The sequence below is a fragment of the Tupaia chinensis genome, unplaced genomic scaffold, assembly GCF_000334495.1.
Source record: "Tupaia chinensis unplaced genomic scaffold, TupChi_1.0 Scaffold000066_1, whole genome shotgun sequence".
In the NCBI taxonomy this organism is placed as follows: Eukaryota; Metazoa; Chordata; class Mammalia; order Scandentia; family Tupaiidae; genus Tupaia; species Tupaia belangeri.
Genome location: NW_006159525.1, coordinates 4920128 through 4946154, shown reverse-complemented (window position 1 = coordinate 4946154; position 26027 = coordinate 4920128). Strand labels below are relative to the sequence as shown.

General features: G+C 44.9%; 1 protein-coding gene across 1 annotated transcript in view; it reads right to left on the bottom strand.

Annotated features, from left to right (window-relative positions):
• The window catches only part of BCAS1 (brain enriched myelin associated protein 1), a 134359-nt gene that overhangs the window by 48735 nt on the left and 59597 nt on the right, over window positions 1-26027 (bottom strand). Inside the window, 1 exon segment of the mRNA XM_006141900.2 lies at window positions 884-1039. Coding sequence (XP_006141962.1) covers window positions 884-1039 — 156 coding nt within the window.

Here is a 26027-nt window from a genome sequence, read left to right as displayed (position 1 = left end):
ACCCAAAGACTTCTGGGTAAAACAAAGATTAACAAGACTAATTTTTTTATAATGGAATGCATCAAATCTTATACATCCATCAAGAGTTTGACCACATTCATCCTTCAAGAGTTTGTCCCCTGGGAGGCCACAGACTATGTCCATTTGACCATCACTCAAACCCATGTGCCATCCTTTGCTGCTTGTGGGACATTGCTGACTTTTTTCATTTTGTCTTTTGAAGTTAGTCTTTACGTTTCAAGGTAGTCTGAATATATTTGGAGCTGTCTGTTTAGTTAAGCATTTTCTTTCAGCTGTTGTTATTATTATTATCATTTTTTTGAGTGTCTGGCATGTGCCAGGCTGTGGGCCCTGTGCTGGGGGGTTAGAGATGAGCAAAAAATGCCCTGTCTTTATCCAATTAAAGTGATAGATGGAACAGGATGAAAAACGATTTCTATAGTGCTGGTTGGCCATTGGAGTGGCAGAAATGCTTTGATAGCTAAAACTCAAGGCTATTTTTTCCAATTACTTTTCTGGTCAATGATCGTAAGACATCCAACTACGATAGAACTCCATTACAAACCCGCTCTTGGGTGTAGCTTGCACACTCCCGTTCCTCTCCTATCGTGGTTCCTGGCTCTGTGAGCGCCTTCTCTGAAAGCCTGATGCGTTAGGTCATCGGGAAAGTCATGATGCATTTTTCTATGCAAAAAGGTGTCGTGACTTTCACGACGACCCAATGCAATTCTTTACAAAGCACCTCTTGTCCCTGGTTGCTCATATTCCAGCTGCATCATAGAAAATCCATTTAGTACGATAACATTGAACTATGCATCACCGCTAGAATAAACAGAACTTTGGACAATGGTACTGAGAGGAAAAGATGGAATAAACAACTTACCAGAGTTTTAAAGAAACTCATGATGGAATGATTACTCTCGGTTGTATCTGTTGTCTGGGAGCCCTCCTTGGCAACCTCCAGCTCCTCTGGTTCCCCAGGGACAGAGCAACTCGAGGTTCCAATTTCTTGTCCTTTTTCCTTCCTGTCCACTACGTCCTAGGAGAGAGACGGAGTTTTCACGGTTACAATGTGTTGAATTGGGACTCTGAAAGTCATATTTTTGCTTTGCGCCACTCTCCCCCTGACCCCCTAATTCCAGCCATACTTTTTCTGCCCACGAGCACGCAGAACAATTGGGAGCTTGTGAGAGTCCCTCTTCCTTCCCGTCCCCCTCCTTCCAACATGTTCAGCCTTTGCAGTTGGTTGGAGGGACACTGTTTGGAGTCAGAGGGGAATAAACACACATAAGAACCCCCTTCTCCCAATTCTCTGTATGATGCCAATATTCGCCATCTTCTGGTCTTCCTGTCTAATGATGTGGATGTTGGTCTCAGAGTTCCATCTGATTTCCCACAATCCCCACAACAACAACAAAGTGCTGGTGTTTTAAGACAACTACTCCACTGTTGGGATCTGGGAGTGTATCTGTGCAGCGACAGGGTATGGGGACAGATTTTTCTCCTCTAACTTACCCACGGGTACCCCACATTCCACAGCGATCCTCCTTTTACTATGTCTACTCCCCTAGCCTGGGACAAGGTACGGTTGTCTGTTTCCCTCATGACTCAACGGCTCCCTGCCCTGCCTACTGGGGCTCTCGTCCTCTTCAATCCATTCTTAACAAACCTCACCCTCCCCATCCTACCACCCCCAAAGGCCTCCGAGGCAAACTCTGATATGGGACCTCTAACATCTTCCATGATCTGGCCCGGCCCACGTCTCCAACCTCTCTTGCCTCTCCCCTTCTCTCCATTTTCTATCTGGCTTTCTTTGGGTTTCTCAAACGTACCGTAGGCTATGTACAACCGCCTGGTTCTTTGGAACATTCTGCCCCTCCTCCGGCTTGGAGGTAACTGCCACTCATTCTCCAAGCCTGACATGCCGCGTCCTCGGAGAGGCCTTCGGTAGACGTCCCGCTGACACTCCCCTCCCTCACCGCCATCCCCATTATTGTGGCAGAGGCAGTTCGTCACACTCAGGGGCGGCCCCTCTCTTCACTATCATTTCCCCATTAGACTGCAAGTCTGGCAAAGACCGGGGTCAGATCTACTAGGTCTTCAGGAAACATGCAAACATGCATCATGGCCTTCCAGGTGACCCATACTTCACTCGGTGCTGGTTCCCAAATACCAAAGACAGTGAGACCCACAGAGGGCCCTCAGTATGCACGTGCCATCTGACTAGTAGACCCATGGAAGGAAAGGAGTGAACATTTCACGTAAACGGGAGGGTGCTGGCTGGAGGGCACTGTCTGTTTTCTCATATAAAGTAACCCTGCAATCATCACATCTCACGTATTTATTTCACTGTTTTAATAACATTATTCATTAATATTCTTGTTGAGGCACCTATGGTGTTCATAGGCTTGTATCCAGGGTGTGTCAACCAGTGTTGGAATGCATAGTCTAAATTTTCATGTATTTCCTTTTTTTGGAGAGATTTTCTTTTGCTCTTGGCTATGTGCACTTGCCGGAGAGACTGACAGAAACTGAGAAATCACCCCCCGGGGGGATGGACACACCACAATCCCTTCTCCGTTCTCCTCTCAGGATTTTGGGCGCGCGCGTGCGTGCACTCACACAACACACACACACACACACACACACACACACACACACACACACACACACACACACACACACACACACACACACACACACACACACACACACACACACACACACACACACACACACACACACACACACACACACACACACACACACACACACACACACACACACACACACACACACACACACACACACACACACACACACACACACACACACACACACACACACACACACACACACACACACACACACACACACACACACACACACACACACACACACACACACACACACACACACACACACACACACACACACACACACACACACACACACACACACACCCATGCCCAGTGTGTTTCAAGCTGCTGAGTTCTGGCTTTGAATCAGGGTCAACCATGTGGGAGTCCAGTGCCTTAACCACTTGGCCACCTGCTGGCCCTGACATATTTTGATTTTAAATCACTCACATGTATCTTTATTTTCTTTGGGTAAATTACCAAAAGTGAAATTTCTGCATCAAGAAGCATGTACATTTTATAATTTGATAAATATTCTTGCAAAAAAAAATAAAGAAGATTTCATTAGAAAGGTCCTGCAGATATGTCTTTGGGTCTGAAAGATCTGGTACACTGGTAGGGGAAGCAGGTGATGTAAAAAACACGTTGGGGCAGGTGGCCAGGGGACAGGGCTCTGTACCGACAGAGGGGAGCTTGGTCTGGAGTGGGCAGAGTGAGGGACGCCGACTCCACTCTGCTCCTGGTCTGAGTATCCTCTCCCTACTCACCATTCTTACCCAGCTCCCCACTCCCACCCCCAACCCCAAGGAGCCCCCTTCTTCATCCCGAGACCGTGGCTTCTGCCTTCCCCCAAGCATCTGTCTTCTTGTCTTGGTGCTGCCAGTCCCTGACTTAGAGCAGAATGGAAGGAAGCCCGTTTGTTTCCTCACAGGGATTTCTAACAATGCCCAGTGTGTGAGCAGCCAGAAGCCCACAGAAGACATAGCATTTCTGTCTAGTTGGACCATTTCCCCCAACAGCAGAGAGTGGGACCTCTGATTATTTATTGTAAAGTAAAACTGCAGTGCATCTAGATCCTAGATTTTATACTTCTTCCCCTGGGGTTGGTGGATTCTGGAAACCCAGTATAAATGGATGTGGACTGACTATTGCAATTACTGAAAGGTCCTGCAGATAAAACTAATTCATTTTTTTCTTTTTCTTTTTGTTATAGGGTGCATGTACTTGCTGGAGAGTGACAGAGAGAGACAGGCAAAGTGAGAAATCACCCCCCATGGGGGATGGTCACACCACAATCTCTTCTCCTTCACTCTTCTCTGAATCTTGGGCACACCTGCGCATGCACCCAGTGTGAGTTTCAGAGCAACAGGTCTGGGACTTGAACCACAGATGACTACATGGGAGTCCAATGACACAACTGTTATACCATCTGCTGGTCCCCATTCTCTTCTCTTCATATGTGCCCAGTGTGCTTTTCAAACCTCTGGATTCAGGTCTCAAACCACACTGCTGGCCATGTGGAATCTAGCACCTTAACCACCAAGCACCTGCTGGTCCCAATTTAATTAAGCTTAGTGGCTATGTACTAAGCCACACATGTGGCCCCTCCTTTCTAAGCTAGTACAACTTAAAGTCACCTAACCATAATCTTAACATATCACTATTTATTGCAAAATAATTTATGGTGCCAAATATTTGGCATTTGCAACATAAGGTGCCTTACATCAAATCAAAACCAACCAGAGCTGACACGGGTCTAATAACTGGCAGAGAGACACTAAAAGAATTAATGCAAATGTATTCCATATGGTTAAAAAGTTAGGTAGCAACACAGAAGACATATTTTAAAACTCCAAGTCAAACTTCTTGAGATGAAGACTACTGTGTGAGAGGTGAAAAATACACTAGAAGAGATGAACAGCAAATGGTATAATTCCAAGGTATTATTAGGATCCAAGTCAATAAGTTGGCGGGTAAAAGCAAAGGTTGACAATTCTGTCTGTAGCCCTTGAGTGCTGGTATACCTCCACGTGGGAGGATTTTATTTTAGATGGTGTGTGTACACACGCAAACACAAGGCTATTTGTCTAATGTGTGCTGTGGTCTGAATGTCTGTATTTCTTCCAAACTCATACACTGAAATCCGAATCCCCACTGTCAATGGCATTAGCAGGTGGGACCTCGGGGAGGTCGCGGAGTCATGGGGGTGGGACCCACATGAATGAGATTAGTGCCCTTATTAAAGCAAGCCTGGAGAGTAATCTTCTCTCTTCCACTTGTGGACACAACGAGAAGTCATCAGTCTGCAGCCAGAACCCCACCACACTGGCACCGTGCTCGCAGACTTCCAGCCTCCAGAACCCGGGAAGTCAATTTCTGTTGTTTACAAGGCATTCACTTTACAGGGCTTTGACGGCAGCCTGAACGAAAAAAATGTGTATTGGAAAAATATTTCTAACATCACATCTCTGATGTTTTATTTTTTTCTTAGGTAAAGCTGAATATAAAGTAAATTTTAAATAAAACTGTCAATAAATTACTATATCAATAATTGAACAGGTGTACTGAAGACGGGCCATTATGAAAATGGTACAAGAGGGAGGCCAGCAGGTAGTGTGGTAGTTAAAGAGTTGGACTCCCACATGGCCATCCATGGTTTGAGTCCTGGACCTGGCAGCTTGAAAATCATGCTGGCACATTTGTGTGCATGCCCAGAGTCCCAGGAGGAGAATGGAGGATAGGGGATTGCATGTGGTCAACCTCCTTTGGAGGGTGAGTTCTCACTTTTCCCACTTTTCTCACACCGTCTTTCTCTCTCTCTTTCCAGAGAGCACATGCACATCTAAAAACAAAACAAAACAAAAAGAAAATGCTACAAGAAATAAATCTAGACTGAGAAACCCCCCACTAGGTCTAATTAAGGTGCTGTCTAGCAATAAGCATTCGTTTCCATTCATCCACTCCATCTCCGCTCAGGAACTATATGGAGGCACTGGAAGTACACAGACTGTGTAGATGTTCCACAGGGTCAGCATCTGCTCTGGAGCCAGCTGGCTCAGACTCTGTCCTACCTGTGCGACCTGGCACGTTTCCTAACAGCTGTAACTCAGTTTGCTCATTTGTAAAGCAGGCAATGGGTAGTGCCTGCCTTTTACGGTTGTTGGGGGGAATAAATGGGATAATCAACATAAAGGATTTACAAAAATGCTAGCATACAGTAAATATTCAATAAATGTTAGCTATTGTTATTATAATTTTTTAAGAGAGATTTTTGCTATAGGGCATATGTGCTCACCAATGTATTCCATATGGTTAAAAAGTTAGGTAGCAACACAGAAGACATATTTTAAAACTCCAAGTCAAACTTCTTGAGATGAAGACTACTGTGTGAGAGGTGAAAAATACACTAGAAGAGATGAACAGCAAATGGTATAATTCCAAGGTATTATTAGGATCCAAGTCAATAAGTTGGCGGGTAAAAGCAAAGGTTGACAATTCTGTCTGTAGCCCTTGAGTGCTGGTATACCTCCACGTGGGAGGATTTTATTTTAGATGGTGTGTGTACACACGCAAACACAAGGCTATTTGTCTAATGTGTGCTGTGGTCTGAATGTCTGTATTTCTTCCAAACTCATACACTGAAATCCGAATCCCCACTGTCAATGGCATTAGCAGGTGGGACCTCGGGGAGGTCGCGGAGTCATGGGGGTGGGACCCACATGAATGAGATTAGTGCCCTTATTAAAGCAAGCCTGGAGAGTAATCTTCTCTCTTCCACTTGTGGACACAACGAGAAGTCATCAGTCTGCAGCCAGAACCCCACCACACTGGCACCGTGCTCGCAGACTTCCAGCCTCCAGAACCCGGGAAGTCAATTTCTGTTGTTTACAAGGCATTCACTTTACAGGGCTTTGACGGCAGCCTGAACGAAAAAAATGTGTATTGGAAAAATATTTCTAACATCACATCTCTGATGTTTTATTTTTTTCTTAGGTAAAGCTGAATATAAAGTAAATTTTAAATAAAACTGTCAATAAATTACTATATCAATAATTGAACAGGTGTACTGAAGACGGGCCATTATGAAAATGGTACAAGAGGGAGGCCAGCAGGTAGTGTGGTAGTTAAAGAGTTGGACTCCCACATGGCCATCCATGGTTTGAGTCCTGGACCTGGCAGCTTGAAAATCATGCTGGCACATTTGTGTGCATGCCCAGAGTCCCAGGAGGAGAATGGAGGATAGGGGATTGCATGTGGTCAACCTCCTTTGGAGGGTGAGTTCTCACTTTTCCCACTTTTCTCACACCGTCTTTCTCTCTCTCTTTCCAGAGAGCACATGCACATCTAAAAACAAAACAAAACAAAAAGAAAATGCTACAAGAAATAAATCTAGACTGAGAAACCCCCCACTAGGTCTAATTAAGGTGCTGTCTAGCAATAAGCATTCGTTTCCATTCATCCACTCCATCTCCGCTCAGGAACTATATGGAGGCACTGGAAGTACACAGACTGTGTAGATGTTCCACAGGGTCAGCATCTGCTCTGGAGCCAGCTGGCTCAGACTCTGTCCTACCTGTGCGACCTGGCACGTTTCCTAACAGCTGTAACTCAGTTTGCTCATTTGTAAAGCAGGCAATGGGTAGCGCCTGCCTTTTACGGTTGTTGGGGGAATAAATGGGATAATCAACATAAAGGATTTACAAAAATGCTAGCATACAGTAAATATTCAATAAATGTTAGCTATTGTTATTATAATTTTTTAAGAGAGATTTTTGCTATAGGGCATATGTGCTCACCAGAGAAACAGAGAGACAGAGACAGAAAACAAGAAATCACCCCCACTTCCCCCTGGAAGGATGGCCATGCCGCAATCCCTTCTCCTCCATTCTTCTCTCTGGATCTTGGGCATGCACGCACATGCATCTGGAACGAGTTTTAAGCCACCGGGTCCAGGACTTGAACTGTGGTCGACCGTGTGGGAGTCCAGCAACATAACCACTATACTATCTGCTGGTCCCAGCCATTATTATTACTTTTAATTAGCTCTATGGTGAGCCCTGAGAGATTTACAAAAATGAATAAAAACACATTCCTCTCCTCTAAGTGCTTAGAGTCTCATGGTGGCTAAAAGCGAGTAGAGGGAATAAGCACTTTGACGATGAGGTAAGTGAACTCCGCTAGCCTACGGAGTCTGTGTGGCTGTGCAGATTTTTCCTTAACATTTATTTATTTATCTATTTATTTGTTGTGAGTTTCAAGCTGTCAGATCAGGGACTTGAACCATGATTGGCCATGTGGGAATCCAGCACCTTAACCACCATGCCACCTGCTGGCCCTTGGCTGCATATTAAAATTACCTGGGCAGTTTTTTTTAAGTCTATTGATTTATTTCTCCTATGAATGAGAGACGGCACCCCTAAAAGCGTCTTGATGCCATGATCCATCCCCAGCTTCAACCAGCCCCAGCTCACAGGCACACACGTGCCCAGGATACTCAAGGTCTCTGGGCAAGAACAGGGAACCTTCCCTCATGGGCAGCCACGCAAATCAGCACATTTTACCACTGCGCCACTATCTGGTTCCCTACCCGGGCAGTTTTCCAAAAAATGCCAATGCTCAGATCCAGGTCAATGGAATCAGAATTTCTGGAGACAAGTTTCAGGCGTCTGTTTTCAGAGCTTCCCAGGAGATGCCAGCGTGCACTCAGACTGAGCACTACAGACTAGAAGGATGCAGGAGGCCTGCAGCGAAGCAGCCGCCCTGGGCCATGCAGACACGCAGGGTGGGGCGGGTGACGGAGGAAGGAGCCGGGAAATGCAGGCAAGAATGAGGTGAATGGGTCTGGGGGTAGGTTATTCAGTTCAGCCGATGTACTGGGGTGTGAGGGGCAAGGTGGTTCGAAGGTAACTTGGCATCAGACTGGGCAAGTGTGGAATCCCAGAGTCAGAAGCCATGGACGATGCCCGGCAGCCCTGCCACGAATCACCAAGGGGCTGGTGCACGAGACCCAGCAGCAGCAGAAGCATGGGGAGTTCTTGGGAACTCTGACGTGGAGAAGGGCCCCCTGTGCCCTGGAGAGACTTCATGGGGGAAAGCCTCCAACCAAGAGCAGGTGAACTCAGGAGAGAACAAGAGGCAGTAGCGAGACCGGAGCCCTTCCTGCAGTCCTCCTGCCCAGACTCACACGGAGGCGAGGCAAGAAGAGAGAAAGGGAACAGCCACCCTTCCTGAGCAAGGACCTCAGGCCATGGATCAAGCCAGGCCCCGTTCTTGAAAGCATAGGAACGGCAGTTAAAATGGACATGAGACCGCAGTTTAACATTGGATGAGCAGGGCTTTTAAGTCACGGCAAGTTTAGAGAGCTCCGCAGTGTCATGAAGGTCTAGGGAAGCAGGCATTATCACTCGCCTGCCTCTCGTCCTCATGAACCAAGCACCGAAGGCAGCCGTTAACGAGACAGACCTGGGCTCCACGCTCAGGGAGACGGTATACCAGCAAAGCCGAAAACAAAACCAGACCACAGACCATAAGTCTCGCACACGGCGGTGAGGACTGCTACGGAGAAAACCAAGAAGGAAGGGCGTGGAAGGTGACGGGGCACTGGCTGCTTTGGGCAGTGGGCAGAGGCTCTAAGAAGCTGGGCGTGGGGCAGGGGGAGGCAGCCATGCTGAGCCCTAGGCTGGGTGCCCCGCTCTGAGTTACTCCGGTCTCCCAGCCACAGTCTCTGCAGTGCTCCTTGCAGAGAATGGAAGGGTCTGTGCGAGGTCGCCCAAGCTCCTGCCTGGTCTGGGAATTTACCAAGGGCTGCAAGGGGCAGTGGATCCCAGGGCTAGACACAGGGAGCATTTGCGGAACTTTCTGGAAGCAAAATGGAACACAGCGTGAAGTCAACCACAAATGAATTACCAGACTGCCGGGTGGCCTATGGATTTGGTTATTTCTTCCATGAGTGAGAGACAAAGACAGACACAGAGAGACAGTACCCCCCATGGGGTCTTGATGTCAGGGTTCCCCTCCAGTCCCAGCCAGCCCCATGGGATGGGCATGGCATGCCCAGGTACTCAGGGGCGTCTCTGAACACAAACCCGGAACACTCCATGTGGATCAGCCTCACGGAGCACTGTGTTTACTGCCACGCCGCTCTCTGACCGCAGGTTATTTTTCTTTATATTATGCATTTCTCAAGAATTCATGGCTGCAGAATATCGATCATAGAGTAGGGGGTTAATTCACACTTAATACCACATGCTAATCATTGAACTATTCCAGAACCGTCAGGCATTTTGAGTGGCTCTATGCTACTCTCCTATAAACTGTTTTATTTTAACTTTGTTTTTAAGATTTTATTCTTTTAGGTTTTTGCCATAGGACACATGTGCTCACCAGAGAGAGAGAGAGAGAGAGAGAGAAAGAGAGAAACTGAAAAATCATCCCCTAGAGGAGACGGCCACATCACAATCCCTTCTCCTCCATTCTCTAAGGGACTTTGGGCACACACACATGTATAATCTCCTGATGTGATTTTCAAGCCCCTGGGTCAAGGGCTTGAGCTGTGGTCAGCCATGTGGGAGTCCAGTGCCTTAATCACCATGCCACCTGCTGGACACAGTTTTAAGTTTTTAATGTTGAAATTGTTGTCAATTCCCAGGCAGTCAGTAGAGAAAAATGCCTGTACCCTGTCACCCAGTGGTAACACCTTGCAAACCTGTAGCACAAGGTTGCAAGCAGAATGCTGACACTGACATCAGAAAGCAGAGACCATTTCCACCCCACGAGGATAACTCATACTACATTTTTTTTGAGAGGTTTTCACTATAGGGTGCGTGCGCTCGCCAGACAGACAGAGAGAGACAGAGAGATAGAAAGCGAGAAATCACCCCTCCCCCCAGGGTGGATGGCCATGCCACAATCCCTTCTCCTCCATTCTCCTCTCGGGATCTTGGGCACACACGCACACGCGCCCGGCGTGATTTTAAGCCACCAGGTCCGGGACTCGAACTGCGGTCGACTACGTGGGAGTCCAGCAACACAGCCATTATGCTAACTGCTGGTCCCTCATACTACTTTTTATAGGCATAGCCACATCCCATGTCCACTTTTTTCTCACTTCTGGCAATCACTAACGCAGTCTCCCCTGTGTCAGTCAGCCCAGATCGAGGGCGCACACTCATACACACATGAGCATGTGCACCCAGCAGCCATGGGGAGAGGCCACGGGGGCAATTCCGGGACTTCCCTGTGTGGTCCAGTGTCACAGAGCATTGTATTACCACTGCCGACCTGTCACTCACTCACTGTGGGAGCTTATCTCTTGATTACTTGGGGTTTTCTAAGAAGAACATGCTACCACCTGCTAATGACGACAGTCTTATTTTCTTCTTTCCATCTACATGCCCCAAATAAAAATTTTTTAAAAAAGGAAAAGGTCTGTGATAATAATAAAAATGACCAACTGTTAGGCATCAGGCCTAAATCTAAGATAGTTAAAAAATCCCATTTAATTCTTACAAGGATCCCATGAAATAGGTACTAGCTGTAATTCCAATTTTACTGATGAATAAATTCAGGCATGGAAAGAATAAATAACTTGTCCAAGGTCATCAAGCAGAGCTGGGATTGGGTCCAGGCCCAAATGATTTTAGAGGCTAAAAGCTTTTAAGGACCAGGCGTTCTTGACTTGCTTACCTCCCTTGTCCAGGTGTTTATTCAAATGTCAGCTTTTTGCCAAGGGCTTCCCTCTTTCAAGTTCTCTTCCCTCCATCCCTCTGCCTGGCTAGGTATTTTTCTACTTTCTTACCATCAGCTGTCCAACATATTTTGCCCAAAGACAGATGGGAATTTAGTATGTGACAAAGATGACACCTCAAATCTATGGATGTGAAGGATTATTTTAAATGATTATTTATTTCATTTTATTTATCATCACTATTATTTTCAAGTTTGCTACAGGGCACATGGGTGAGAGAGAGAGGGAACGTAAGCTGCCAGATCAGGGACTCAGACTGTAATTGGCCATGTGGGAGTCCATCACCTTAACCATCATGCCACTCGCTGCCCAAGGAAGACTTTTAATAAAAGATGTAAGAACAACAGAGTAGCCACCTAGAAAAACAAATCAATTGGTGTCATGACTCAGTCCTACACCAGGATAAAATCCAAATGGATAAAAGTACTAGAAGAAAACATGGAAAAAGTCTTATAATTTTAGATTGTGGCTTTTGCATCTATGACTCAAAATCTTGAAGTCATGAAAAGAAAGGCCGTAAAGTCAAAACATCCAGATGTTTACAGAAACATTCATTTGGCAGGCTAGAGTGAAGAAGGCACTCATTCACTGCTGGTAGAAGTGTAAGTCAATTCAACCCTGCTGGGGAGCAGTGTGACATTATCTACCCAAAATTAACAAAACAAAACATTCTTTAACCAATTCCACTTCTGAAAGTGGATTCTAAGCCCAAATTCACACATGTGTAAAATAAGATGTATGTAGTAAAAAAATATACACAATACATTATTCATTGCAGCAAGGGTAATAGTGCAACATTAGAAAACAAGCGAAGGTCTTTAATAAGGTCCTGGTTAAATCATGATACGGTCCTTCAGTGGACTACTTGGCAGGTGTTACCAGTGAAGAAGCTCTCTGTGTACAGATGTAGAAAGTTCTGTTAATTGAAAAAAGTCTGGAATAGAACAGAGTGTATATTATATTACTCTCTGAATACAAAAAGGACTAAGAATCTATGTGCCATTTGCTTGTGAATGCTCCGAAACACTCCACAGATATATACACACACACATATAAAATAATACATAAATATGTGCATATACAAATTAAGTAATTCTCTATATATGATATAGATGTATAAATAAAATTATTTCTTAATTCAATTTATTTAATTTTATGTATTTTTTAAAAATTTGCTATAGGGAGGACCAACAGTTGGTGTAATGGCTATGTCACTGGTTGCCCATGTAGTCTACTGTAGTTCGAATCCTGAACCCAGTGGCTTAAAACTCATGCTGGGTGTATGTGCATGCATGCCCAAGATCTCAAGAGGAGAATGGAGGAGAAGGGACTGCAGTGTGGCCATCCTCCCTGGGGGGTGATTTCTTGCTTTCTGTCTCTCTGGCAAGCACATGTGCCCTATAGCAAAAATCTCTCTCTAAAAAAAAAAAAAATCAGAAATGTCAACTGGAGGACCCAGCCTTCGGGCCAGCACTTTAAGTGTGTTTTTGGCAGAATAATCTTTGTCATTGACTACAAATATGTCTTTGTTATTCTTCTCAGGCCTCTGGATTGTTCTGAGCAAACAGACATGTTAGAAGCAGAAACATTCTCCAGGAAATTCCTGGAAACTCTGTTTTAAACAAACAGGTGTTCGTGGTGTTAGCTTGTTTTTCATCTCTGTGTAAGAAGCTTATAGGCTTCCTTTCTGCCGGCTTCAAAGAGCAGACAGGAACACTAGTTAGATGTAGGATCTCAATTTGTCATGTTGAAAAATCACGCTGCTTCATCGTAATGGGAGCATCTATAATAAAGTCCATGTGGGACCTCTGGCACCTTCCTTCAACTATAAATTGCCCACGAGATTTCAGCCTCCCTTAAGCGAGGTCTAGAGGGTTGAAGTGAAAATGCAGGTAAGGCAGGGTGATGGAGCTGAAGCAGCCCTGTCTGGAACTGTTTGTGACAAGGCTGGTTCTTCTGGAGTCCCTCACTGTGCCCTCCTTGCCTTCAGTGTGAGTCTCCACACCTAGAATCAGTGCCTCGGGTAGAGCTGAACACAGACAAGTTTGTCCGAGAAATGTTGACCGTCGCAGAAAGCCATGAACCCACTCCTTTCCATCGTTAGAAAACTGAGCCATGCTGCCCAGATGGAAGAGGCGGTCTGCTCTACCCACCCCCTTGGAAGTCATGCAGCCTGGAGGGCTTCCTTAGCGAGGCCACAATGGTCTCTAGGTATGACGTCTCACTCTTCACCTGAGAGCACCCTCACCTGTCCAGAACCACTGTCAGATTCAGGAAGAAAAATAGGGTTTGGTTAATGCCTGAAGACAGAATGTATCATCTGCTTTGCGTAGAAACGAAAGCAAGATTAAAAACCAAACAGGAAGGGGTGCTAAGACCAAATTTCAACATTTCCCAAGTAGTTTGTATTATTTTTTAAAAACTTTACTACAAAGTTCAAAGCCACCGAAGGAGGGTCAATCAACGCAGGTGACTGGGCTTTTATTTTCCCCACTGTCTCTGCCTGGTTCATATCTCTGGGTACAGATGTGTTCATTACGCCTGTGGCGGAGACAGGGAACGGTCACAAAAGCACAACCAAGAGCAATGACAATTATAAAGGGCTTCAAAAGCTGACCGGGGCCAGCAGGTGGTGTGCAGGTTAAGGTGGCTGGATCCCATGTGGCCAGCTGCTCAGTTTGAGTCCTGGACTCAGTGGCTTGCAAATCATGCTGGGCGAGTGTGCGTGCCCAAAATCCTGAGAAGAGAATGGAGAAGGGACTGTGATGTGGCCTTCCCCCGGGAGGTTCATGTCTCACTTTCTCTGTCTCTCTCCAGTGATCTCACGTGCCCTATGGCAAAACCTAAAAACAAGATGAAACCAAAGCTGCCTAACTCACACAGATTTCTCCTGATCTCCTACTGGAGGTGAGTACGCAGTAGCAGTAAGTGCATCTAAACAAGTCAACGTAGTTGCTGAACAAGGAGTTGCCACACAAGCTTTGAATCCCATAGATCAGGAATTATTGGGAAAAAAGAGGACCCCTTGATGAGGCCACTTATCCTGGCAACCCCTGCAGTTTCCAGCTCACAACACTCAGGATTCCTCAGCCTTACAATGCAGTCTAGTGGCCAAACCAGGAAATTACGTATGTTGTGGAGTTTTCACTACATTGCTCCCTTTCTAACAAGAATTACAGTCAAAGTTAAAAAATATGATTACTTTTTAATTTGCAGAGAAAGAGAAAGAGAGGGAGGAAAAGTGAGATGGTACCAGGTCGAGGACTCAAACCATGGTCAGCCATGTGGGAGTCTAGTGCCCCAACCATCATGCCACCTGCCAGCCCCCAAACCCACTCTTTTCACTTACCATTATATTAAGACTGTCTTACTTCTACGCATCCCTGTTTATGGGGTCCAGTGTACTGGTGAGCATTTTCAATACGAAAGCCTTCCTGTAGGATTTTTCTCTACTTTTCTGTTGCACACAGAGTTAGATTATTTTAAAGTTTTATGGACCAAATATTACTCATTTTCTCAATAAGTTATTAAATATAGAATTGCTCATTCCAGGCCGGCTGGTGGTGTGGTGGTGAAGGTAGCTGGATCCCACAGGGGTGACTTTGTGGTCCTAGTCCTAGACCTGATGGCTTGAAAAACATGCCAAACACGTGTGTGCATGCCCAAAATCCCAAAAAGAAAAGAGAAGAGAAGGGATTGTGGCATAGCAATCCCCAGGGTGGCTTTATTTCTCACTTCTCCTGTCTCTCTTTCTCCGTCTCTCTCCAGCAAGTACACATGCCTTATAGCAAGAAACAAACAAAAATACAACAAAAAAGTACGCACATTTTAGGGCTTTAAGGGTTTTAAAATGTGTACTGTCCTAGTGCAATGGTTTCAGCAAGTTTTCCAGTGCTCTAGATAGCTGAATGAAAAATTATCAGCGACTTCAGAGGGAAATAACATAAAACACTAATACATGAAATCTAGGCTTTCATTGTCCTCTGACACATTTGCTAAGAGAGGAACTGAAGCTGGGTAAAGATGTTTTAAAGATCTAAAATAGATCTTAAAAGGTTTCACTTATCCATTTTCTTTCTTCTTGGGAGGAGAGAAGCAATATTTATTTGATACTAATTGCTAATTCTTAAACTAACTGAACCAACTGAGGCTGGCCCAATTATCCAGGATAATATTCCTTATCGTACATCATAGATAATATTCTTATCGTACATCGTAACATCACCCTTTGTTTTATGACTTTGTAGACATAAACTCAAGACATCTTCACAGCAGAAGTCTAACCCGGGACCTGGAGGTGGTAGAGCCTAATGAATCGTAGCTATTGAGCAATGCAGGGAGGCTACGTTTGTAAGATTAAATGAACAGCTGCTTGCTGTAGTCAGAGGTATAGAGTGAAAGAAGTCTAGAAAAGAGGGCAATTCAGCTTGCTTTCTAAATGAGGGCTTTCCACATTATCTCTTAGGAACTCCCTTTCTTGCGGGGTAAGTTAATCTGTCAGTTTGATTCCCAACAGCAAGAGAAATGTGGGTAGAAACTAATTGGTGGAATGTTCCTAGCTTGCTTCTTTTTTGGCAGCTGCCTTTGCTTTGGGGATATTCCCGAGGACACACGAGTTGGCACATTCTGAAGACCAGCTATGTAGGACCTAAGGAGGAAAAACACATTTGCTGTGGGCAAGGAGTGACAGAGAGTGAGGCTCTGAGTACACTGCATGGGACAAAAGGGACTGTGAAAGGCTCTTCCATTTTGATTAGCTCCAACAGGTACGTCTTCCAGACCAATAATGGTAATTTCTCATTATTAGAGGAAAAATACCCAGAAAAACAAAACAAAAAAAACAACAAAAAAACCCCAAAACCCAAGACTGCCTCAAAACACACAAGCTAATAACCTTCAACCTAGAACATGTTGTCATCTGTTTAACAAACTCTCCCCCATAGCAGGAAAACGGTTTTGAATATTGCCAGATTTGATAGAAGATTTTTCTAAGAATTGTTTGGCCTATGCAAAGAAAGGAAAAAAAGTCACATTTTATTCCCCCTGAAATTTTAGATTAGACCAAACTTCCTGTCTCTGACTCTACTCAATTTTAATGATCATTCTCCATTTTCTTTCTAAATCTCAAAACTCTGCTTATTTAACTCCTAGCCCATTGAAAACTATGAAATTGTTTTGTTTGTTTGTTTTCTTATTTTTGGTCCCTCCCGTGGAATGGAAGTTCCCATGAGGTGTCTTTTTCTATGTATACTCTGGAACCAAATCATTTCTGACAGAAAGTACTCATGTATTTGTTGAATTAATAAATTAAAGTACCTACTCCTCCTATTAACACCTGTGAACTCACTATCAGCTTGGAATTATAATCTAGTAACCAGATGGTCACTTAAGCAGCTTCAAATTAAGTACTGTGAAGACAGTGAAGTGGTTTGTGATGAATATATATTACTCGATTCTCAATTCTGCACAAGAAAACCAGTAACGCAAGCATTATGAAGGGCGCACGGCTCCATTGTTGGAAACAGTAGGGAAGGGTGGGGACTTGGGTGAACTGGAGGTAAGGGAGCCTAAGCCCCTTCTCAAGGGGCAGCTGCAATTCACATCCCATCAGGGGATATAGGACAAAACTTCTCATTTCCCAGAAATGTCTGCAATGAGGAAATTCACTGAAATACTGTCACCTTTTCCAATTTAGAAATAGACTCAATTAATTAAAATCTTATTGACAGCATCATGTAGGTCAAATAGAACATACCTGTGGCTAGATGTGTCCTACAGGGGGCTAGTTTTCAAATGCCTCGCTCACCCTTTTCTGCCAGGACAGCTCTAGGAAGGTATGTTTTGCTCGTTAGGCAGCTAACAGCTACTTGGATAATTCAGTTTGAGAAACACCGATGAAACAGGAATGCTTACAACAGGACTTCTCAGAGTCTCTAGTAGGCTGATGTCTCTTGTAAATCTCCAGAAGAAAATATGAAGCAAGTCATTTTCCCAGTATTATTGGGTGGTGGAGTCCCATCCCTAGGCTGTCTCATTGAACTGATGTTCCTCAGACCAGCTGGGGACGGGCTAGCCTCAGACATTTTATGAAACGTGTTTCTGAAGTCCCACAGTGCTTCTCCTTTTTGGACATGTGGGTACAGTGGCTAGGTGTGTGGCCCTGGTGACAAGTTCCAGTTGTACTATTCTCTTTTTTTCTTAAGAGATTTTTGCTATAGGGCTCCTGTGCTTGCCAGAGAGACAAAGAGAGGTAGAGAGGCAGAAAGCGAGAAATCACCCCCCAGAGGGGATGGCCACGCCACAATCCCTTCTCCATTCTCCTCTCGGGATCTTGGGCGCACATGCACGTGTGCCTGGCGTTAGTTTTAAGATGCTGGGTCCGGGACTCAAACCACTGTCAACTATGTGGAAGTCCAGCGACATAACCATTACACCATGTGCTGGTTCCCAGCTCTGCCATTTTCTAGCCATGTGATCTTATGCAAGTTACTTCACTTCCTGTAACTTAGTAAACACTCAGTAACTCATAGCTGGTACTGTGAGTTTGGCAGGACAGAATTAGATAACATCAGAGGAGAAGCAAACTTAAAATTCATTTTGAAAATTCACTGTGAAATACTCTTGAGAGGTATTTCAACTCCGACAAGCAATATAGCACGCTAAAGATCGAATTAGAAGAACCAAATAAATGGCACAAATGGATACATCTACAGTGGGAGTGAAAACATACGTATCGCATATACATTGAAGTCACTTTCTATTAATGACATTAAATAACACATCCTAACATGCTTTGGGAAGTCGTACCTTATTCCTGCCAGGTTCATCGAACAAACATTATTAGATGCCAGCAGGTGCCATGCATTATGCCAGGCTTGGTTTCCAGCTGCAGCATGTCACCTGGTTGGCAGAACTTTCTAGCAGAAATGCCAGTTATGTGCTTTCCGATCTCTCTTGCACTCCACTACGGATAAGTGACTCCGTTTCACCGATGAGATCTAAGAGGAAATCTTAGAAGCTCGTCTTTTATTTGATAGGGTATTACAACAACATGCTATCCTTGGAACTATGGCCGTCACCTAAAAGCACGAGGCGCCAATCCTGTCTACCTGGCCAATGTGGGGAGGAGGATGGTGGAGACTGACGAATCTGGGTGCTGTGAATATGCTGAATAAACCTAAACTGCCCTGCCCCCAGGGATCATCCTGTATATGAGAAATGGTATACTTTCTTGGGACCAACAGGTGGTGTGGTGGTTAAGGTGCTGACACTCCCACATGGCCGACCATGGTTCGAGTCCTGGACCTAGTGGCTTGCTTTCCCACATCCTCTCTCTCTCTCTGTGTGTCTCTCTCTAGTCAAATTAAATTAAATTTAATTAAAAAAAATAATTCTTAAAAAAAAATAAATAGTATACTCTCCCATTAACTAAGTCATTACTGATTTGCTGTCCTATGTGACTGTAGGTGTGTGTTATTTTTCTTGCAACCAAAGTACAAACCATGTACTGCTAATCCCTAAGGAATACACTCCTCCAGCCCTATCACCCTGGAAGACTTTGGTCAACTTCCTAACTTCATTTCTACGTTTTTGACAATTCAGAAAATGCATTATGGTAGTACCATTACTGGTGATCTTCATCATCTTCTATCCTAACAAGAACCCCGAGGGCAGTTAGACTCTTCCTTCCAAGGAGGGAAAGACAAGATGTTGAAATGACCAAGTGTAGCAGGCTTTGCAGACACACTGCCATTAATTAGCCTTGTGACCTTGGGCAAGTAATTGAACTCAGTTTCTGTACCTGTTAAATGATGATAAAAATGTCTACCTTGCATATTATTACACAAATCAACATAGATAAACTATAAAAATGCTCACTACAAATCCTAGAAATAATGAATTATTAAAAAGTAGGGCAGATATTATGACTTGAGTCAAGCACACAGTTAGTAAATGAGGGAGTCTGGCCTCACGCCCTGGTCAACCAGGCTCCAAACAGGTCTCCATCACCCGGCTCCTGCAAACATCGCACATCAATGTGTTTTTGTTGTTGTTTAGAGAGATTTTTGCTACAGGGCATGTATGCTCAGTGAAAGACAGTGAGACAGAAAGCAAGAAATCACCTCCCAGAGGGGAGGACCACACTGCAATCCCTCATCCTCCAGTCTCCTCTCAGAGTTTTGGGCATGCACGCACATGCACCTGGCGTGAGTTTGAGGCCGCCGGGTCTGGGGTTCAAACTGTGGTCGACTACGTGAGAGTCCAGCGATGTAACCATTACGCCATCTGCTGGTCCCACATCAATGTGTCTTAGTACTGACTTACCCCTAACTCACATAATTTAAGATGGACTTGTCCTCTGCACTGACATCTCTTGTGTGGAGAGTTAGTTCTCTTTATCAGTCAAAACGGCCTGATCTTGTTGGCATAACATACAAAACGGAACAAAATAAAAACACAGTTTATAATTCACCTGACTTTCTAATATTGGAATGAGGCAATTCTTCTATTTTTAAAATTAGTTGTCCCCTTTATTCATTCATAATAGAGCATATACATGTGTGCTCATGAGAGTGAGAAAGGGAGAGAGAGGAGAGAGGACAGCTCCCTCCACAGGGTCTGGTCACACCACAGTCCCTTTCCTCCAGTCCTCCAGCCCATCGGATCTTTGGCACTTGTGCTCATACCTGGCATGTTTCAGCCTAACCGGGCTGGGGATTCAAATTACGGTTGCCATGTAGGACCCAGTTTCTCTTGAGCAACGTATTACTGCCATTCCACAGAGCCAGGTCTTTGTTTTTAATTTGGGATTAACTTGGTATTTCCAATCTTGCATGTATTAACATTTTCAAATCACACTCTTCAAGTTTACATATATATATATACATATACAAACACACTCATATATATATATAAACTATATATTTAATATAATGGAGAGGTTTTTGCTATAGGGTGCATGTGCTCAGCAGAAAGACAGAGAGACACAGAGAGAAAGCAAGAAATCACCTTCTGGGGGGATGGCCACACTGCAATCCCTTTTCCTTTATTCTCCTCTTGGGATCTTCGGCATGCAGGCACACACACCCGGCGTGAGTTTAAGCCACCAGGTCTGGGACTTAAACCACAGTCAACTACATGGGAGTCCAGCAACAGAGCCATTACACCAACTGCTGGTCCCCCCTCAAGTTAATATTATTTCATTTTGCAATTGAGTTTAAAAGTTACGATCTATGCAGAAGTTTCAAGTAACTGGTAAAAACAGAGATGTTGAGCATTTAAGAGCACGGACCTTGGGAATGGGCAGTTCTGGCTTTGCCACACGGTAGCTGTGTGACTCGGAGTAAGTTACTTGGCTTCTCTGAGCTTTCAGTTTCTTCGTGTGTAAAATACTGAAATATAAGAATTCTCTTGTCAGTTTCAATTTTTATTTGATTGACAGAGGGCACATGCACTTGCTAGGGACAGACAGAACGGGAGAGGGAGAATGTCTTGTAATGGCGTGGTCACGCTGAGACCCTTCTCGCCCCCATCCTACTGTAATCTGGGGCACAGATGCACATGTGCTTGGTGTGTTTTTCAAGCCATTGAGGCTAGGATTCAAACTGCAGTCGGCTTTGTGGGATCTGGCTTCCTTAACCATAGGCTACAGGGTTGGCCCTGCTTTAATGAGGTGGTTCCTTCACAGTGATGTTAACACAGAAGTTGACCTAATGTGTGGCCTATAAAAAATACTAGAGGGATTCACGTGGCCGAAAACCACCTAGGAGTGGGGACATCTAGTCAGCTTCATGGAGGACCTGACACTTGAAGGTAAAGTAAATTTTTGGCAAACACAGAGATACAGGCAGAAGAAATCCTGAGAAGCAGATGGCATCTGTGTGGGTCAGATATTGGCCAGACTGGCTAGAGAAGTTTAAGGGACCAGTAGGAAATGCAGCTGGAAAAACAGATGAAAGGTGGTGGGGAGGAACAGGTGGATCCTTAAAGCCAGGCTAAGGAACCAGGGCTTTGGGGAATGGACATTGAAATTCTGTTGTTTACTCTTTGTGGGGATTAGAAAGACAATAATAGGGACATTTAAAGAAGTAAATAAGTAAATAAATAAATAAACTATTGTTTACAAAATAACTTTACAACAGTTTCTTCCCTTTTCAACCAAATTAGGACCAGTTATCTTTGGTGGAATAGGTCTCAATTTAGAGTCAGCTGTGCTATGTCTGAAAGTTTTAGTTAAGGACTCTAAAAGCGCCAGGGGGGGACTACTCAGTGGCAGGTGGTTAGGGGCTGGATCCCACACGGGCAGCAGCAGTCCCAGACATAGCAGTGGCTTGAAGAACATGACGGGCACAGGTACATGCATGCCCAAAATCCCTAAAGGAAGGAAGATGGAGGAGACGGGTTTGAGGGGCAACCATTTCCCATGGGGGGTGCTTTCTCTCTTCTCTTTCTCTCTCTGTCTCTCTGGTGAGTGTGTGTGTTTTCTAGCAAAAACAAAAAGTCCCACAAGGTATGAAGTGGAGTGGTAGACCAGAAGAAAAGTCATGGCACTCATAACAGCTGGGTTTTCTTTCTTCCAAAATGCCACTTCTCTGTGCTCAATATAATACTTTACATGGCTTCTCTCATTAATTGATAATTTCATGAGTGTAAATGAAATGAAAATGTGCTAGATATTGTAATTATTCCTTTCAAAGAATGATTTATTTTACTTATTATTATTTTAATTTGACATAGGACACATATGAACACCAGAGAGAGAAAGCAAGAGGGAGGGAAAGTGAGAAGGCAAGCCTCCAGGTCTGGGACTTGAACTGCAGTTGAGCATGTGGGAGTCCAACACCTCAACCACTACACCACCTGCTGGCCCCACTTACCCTCATTTATAGGTGAGAAAACTCAAGTACAGACACATCAAATAACTTGTCCAAGGATACACAGCCAGTTAGGTGGCAGAGACATGGAGGGAACTCAGGCTCCCTGGCTACAGCGCTCATTACATCTTGATTCTCTACCTAATGCCACGTAGACGTGGACTCCTCAGACCTTAGCTCTTCGTTGGCAGCACTACCACCAAGTAGCAGTGGCAGGATGGAGTCGTCACTAACTGAGCCCGGGAGCTGTAGATAACCCGTGGGCAATTGTTGTTGTTAAGAGGTGGATGCGGAGCTCCAGTTTGGACATACTGAGGTTGAGATGCGCAGGAAACATGTAGATGGACAAGCAGATATTCAAGCAGACGTGCAGAGGAGGCAGCTGCGCACTTACACCTGGACTGCAGGGACGGATCTGGGCTAGGATGTAAACATGGACGTGTCAGCACATGGCCGTGCTTCAACCCATGGACTAGGGGCATCTTCAAGGAAGTAGGCGTGGTTAGAGAAGACATCCGAGACCAGGCCTGCGGAACGGCACTTGGAGGAGAGGTCTGGCAAAGGAGATTGAGGCAGAGGGGCACGGAGGTGGGAGGACCTGCCACAGGTGTGGATGATGCTTCAAGAAGGAAGGTGTGGCCTGGCAGACTGGACTGGCAGGTCCGAGCTCACCGGACCAGGGCCGACTGACAGGCTGGGCAGCTCTGGTGAGTATGGAAGGTGCACCACCATGGCAACCATGGCGATGGCCTGAAATGTGTTGATGAGGAAAGAGGAGAGGAGGGAGCAAAACCACTGAGTATTCTTTTTCTTTTGGAGAGATTTTTGCTATAGGGCACATGCGCTCGCCAGACAGACAGAGAGAGACATAGAGACAGAAAGCGAGAAATCACCCCCCAGGGGGGATGGCTACGCCACAATCCCTTCTCCTCCATTCTCCTCTCGGGATCTTGGGCATGCACGCACACACGTCCGGCATGAGTTTTAAGCCACCGGGTCCGGGACGTGAACCACGGTTGACGACATGGGAGTCCAGCGACATAGCCATTATGTTAACTGCTGGTTCCAACACTGAATATTCTTAATATTTGTAGCCTAGGTGACACGGAGGACCAATGTGTTTATCATGATGTCCCTTAAACAATTATGATTCTTGCTAGATTACATAGTTCTTGAAGGACTAGAAACATGATTTACCTTTCAACCATCTTGTGCAAGGTTGGTGTTTAAATACCAAACTGCAGAATTTAATGGCAGTTTTAAAAGAAAAGGAACATTCTCCTCAAATGGCACGAAACTGTGCATCGCAAACTGCGCACCCCCATCATCCCGCTCCGACACAAACACCTCTGCAAGCACCATGTTGATTAGAGGAACTTGGTGGATTTTTTTTTTCTTTAACCAATAAAGGTCAAATTTCCACTGCGTGATCATTTTTCTTGTGTGTGTGTGATGAATTTTTTAAATGCATATCTTATAGCGCTGGTTCAGTTGTGGCAGGACAGAAAAAAAAATGTCGTCCCTGCCAGCACGTTGGTGTGTGTGAATCGCAGCTCAGTGAAACCTCTCAGGCATATAATTTATCTTTTCTTTGGCCTATGTAGTAAAAGCTTCATTTGTTCATGAATTCTTGCCTTGTTTTAATTATGCTATGCTCTGAATGTAGTTTTATAAGGCACAAAAATAAGATTGTCGTTCTGCAAACACAGAAGATTTGTGTTCCCCTCCCCAATGAAATGGTGGCATCTCTCTCCCAATTCACAGCTCTGTGGGTTTGTGGTTGGAATTCCGATCTAGCAAGGAGCAGGCAAGGAAGGCGGGGGAAGGGCTCTCTGTGAGTGGAGGGCAAGGGCAGCTGATGGGCTGAGCCCAAGGCTTACTTTACCCTAAGAATTCTGAATCGATACATTGACATCCATTCATGTATAATGTGGTGCTCCCACCAAGAAAGCCATTGACTGGGAAGTTTTATCCCTACTCCTCTCTAAGAGCTGGATTCTCTCATTACACTTACAGAACAATTGCCCCCCTACCCCATTACAGAATGGTGCGGGGTAGGGATCAGATGAGAAAGCTTAACAATCAGAAGGCTGTTTTGTGTTAAGCACTCTTGCAGATGATCCACAAGCTCACAGGCTAAAGGAAAAATGGCTACTCCATAACTTTGCAATGTTTTATATGTACATAGTATGCCATATTTCAAATTCCAGTGTGAGCACCAAGCCCCCAAATGAAAATGTAAAGCCTAATAAGATCAGATGTAGATTCCATCGGTGAATCTGAGGAAACCAGCTCAATTTATTCAGAAAGGAAGACAGGTTACAATTTCAGGGTCTTCCAAGAGACTATTATAACTTGAAAATACCACCCACGGACCTGACTACTTTAGATACCTACCATGTTCAACACAAGCTCCCGACTTCTGGCTCAAATCTCATTTTGGAACCCATTCCATTCAAACGGAGGTGCTGTCCTCTAAGAGCTGGGCTTATTTATTTATTTATTTTTCTAATAAAGGAAGCTGAGTTAATAAAGCCCAACCCTAAAAACCTTCTTAGACTAGGGCTACATCGCATGTCAGGGTTTCATGCTTAAATGTGTCGGAGGGTCGGTTATCAGATGTGAGCTGGTTACTTAATTAAGATGGGGATTGGATGAGCCACTGGACACCTGTCCCAGGACCAGTCGGGCACAGTCCTTCATTGTCTTCATGTAAGTAACTCCATCCTTTAAGTCAGGCAACGGTTTGGCTTTGAATGGCCATGCAAGAAAAACCCACATGCCTAGTAAACAAATCACCATCGCAGATGGCATTGGTAGTCCATGACCAATAATAGAATGTGACCAGAGCTTCCCCACCCAGGGAAAAGTAAAGACAGTTTTCTCAAATATGTACAAAAGCTGATGGCTAGTTCATAGCACCCAGACAAGGACCTTCCAGGCTCCTGGTGATACATACATGTCCCCTGAGCCAGCTAGGCTCGTTTTCCTCGTGTATGCATGGTCTTCCCCAGTGCTCTGCTTCCCCCCATGTAGCACCTGGCACCCAGCAGTGCAAATGCAGTTTTCATAAATATCCTCTCTCACCAGGCACAGCAAACTCCACAAGGCAGAGACTCCATCTCATCTATTGCTGTGGTCCCTAATCTCCACCTGTGCCTGGCCGATCACACCCACTAAGCATGGAGGCTGACATGCTTTTGAAAACTCACTTTTGAATTACACAGAACGATACTCAATGAGCTCTCTGAAAACGGGCATTGGAAGGGAAATGTTGTAAATTTCGGAGAGACATTTTGAGAATAAGCATTTTGAGTTAAAATGCATAGGAATGGCGAGAATGCTGTTAGGAAGACCCGAAACATGGAGCCATATCATCTTTTCTCAATTTTAACTGTCCAGAGTTTTCAGCTGGTATCTAATAATCACAGTAAAATTCTTTTTTCTTTTTGAGAGATATTTGCCATTTGCCATAGGGCGCGTGTGCTTGCCGGAAAGACATAGAGACAGAAAGCAAGAAATCACCCCCCCAGGGGGATGGCCACGCCACAATCCCTTCTCCTCCATTCTCCTCTGGAGATTTTGGGCACGCACACACACGCATCCAGCGTGAGTTTTAAGCTACCGGGTCCGGGACACGAACTGTGGTCAACTACATGGGAATCCCGCGACACAGCCATTACGTGAATGGCTGGTCCCTCGCAGTAAAATTCTTGACATGATTCTGGGTGCATTGAAACCATAGATGAATGCCATACTCATTTTCAT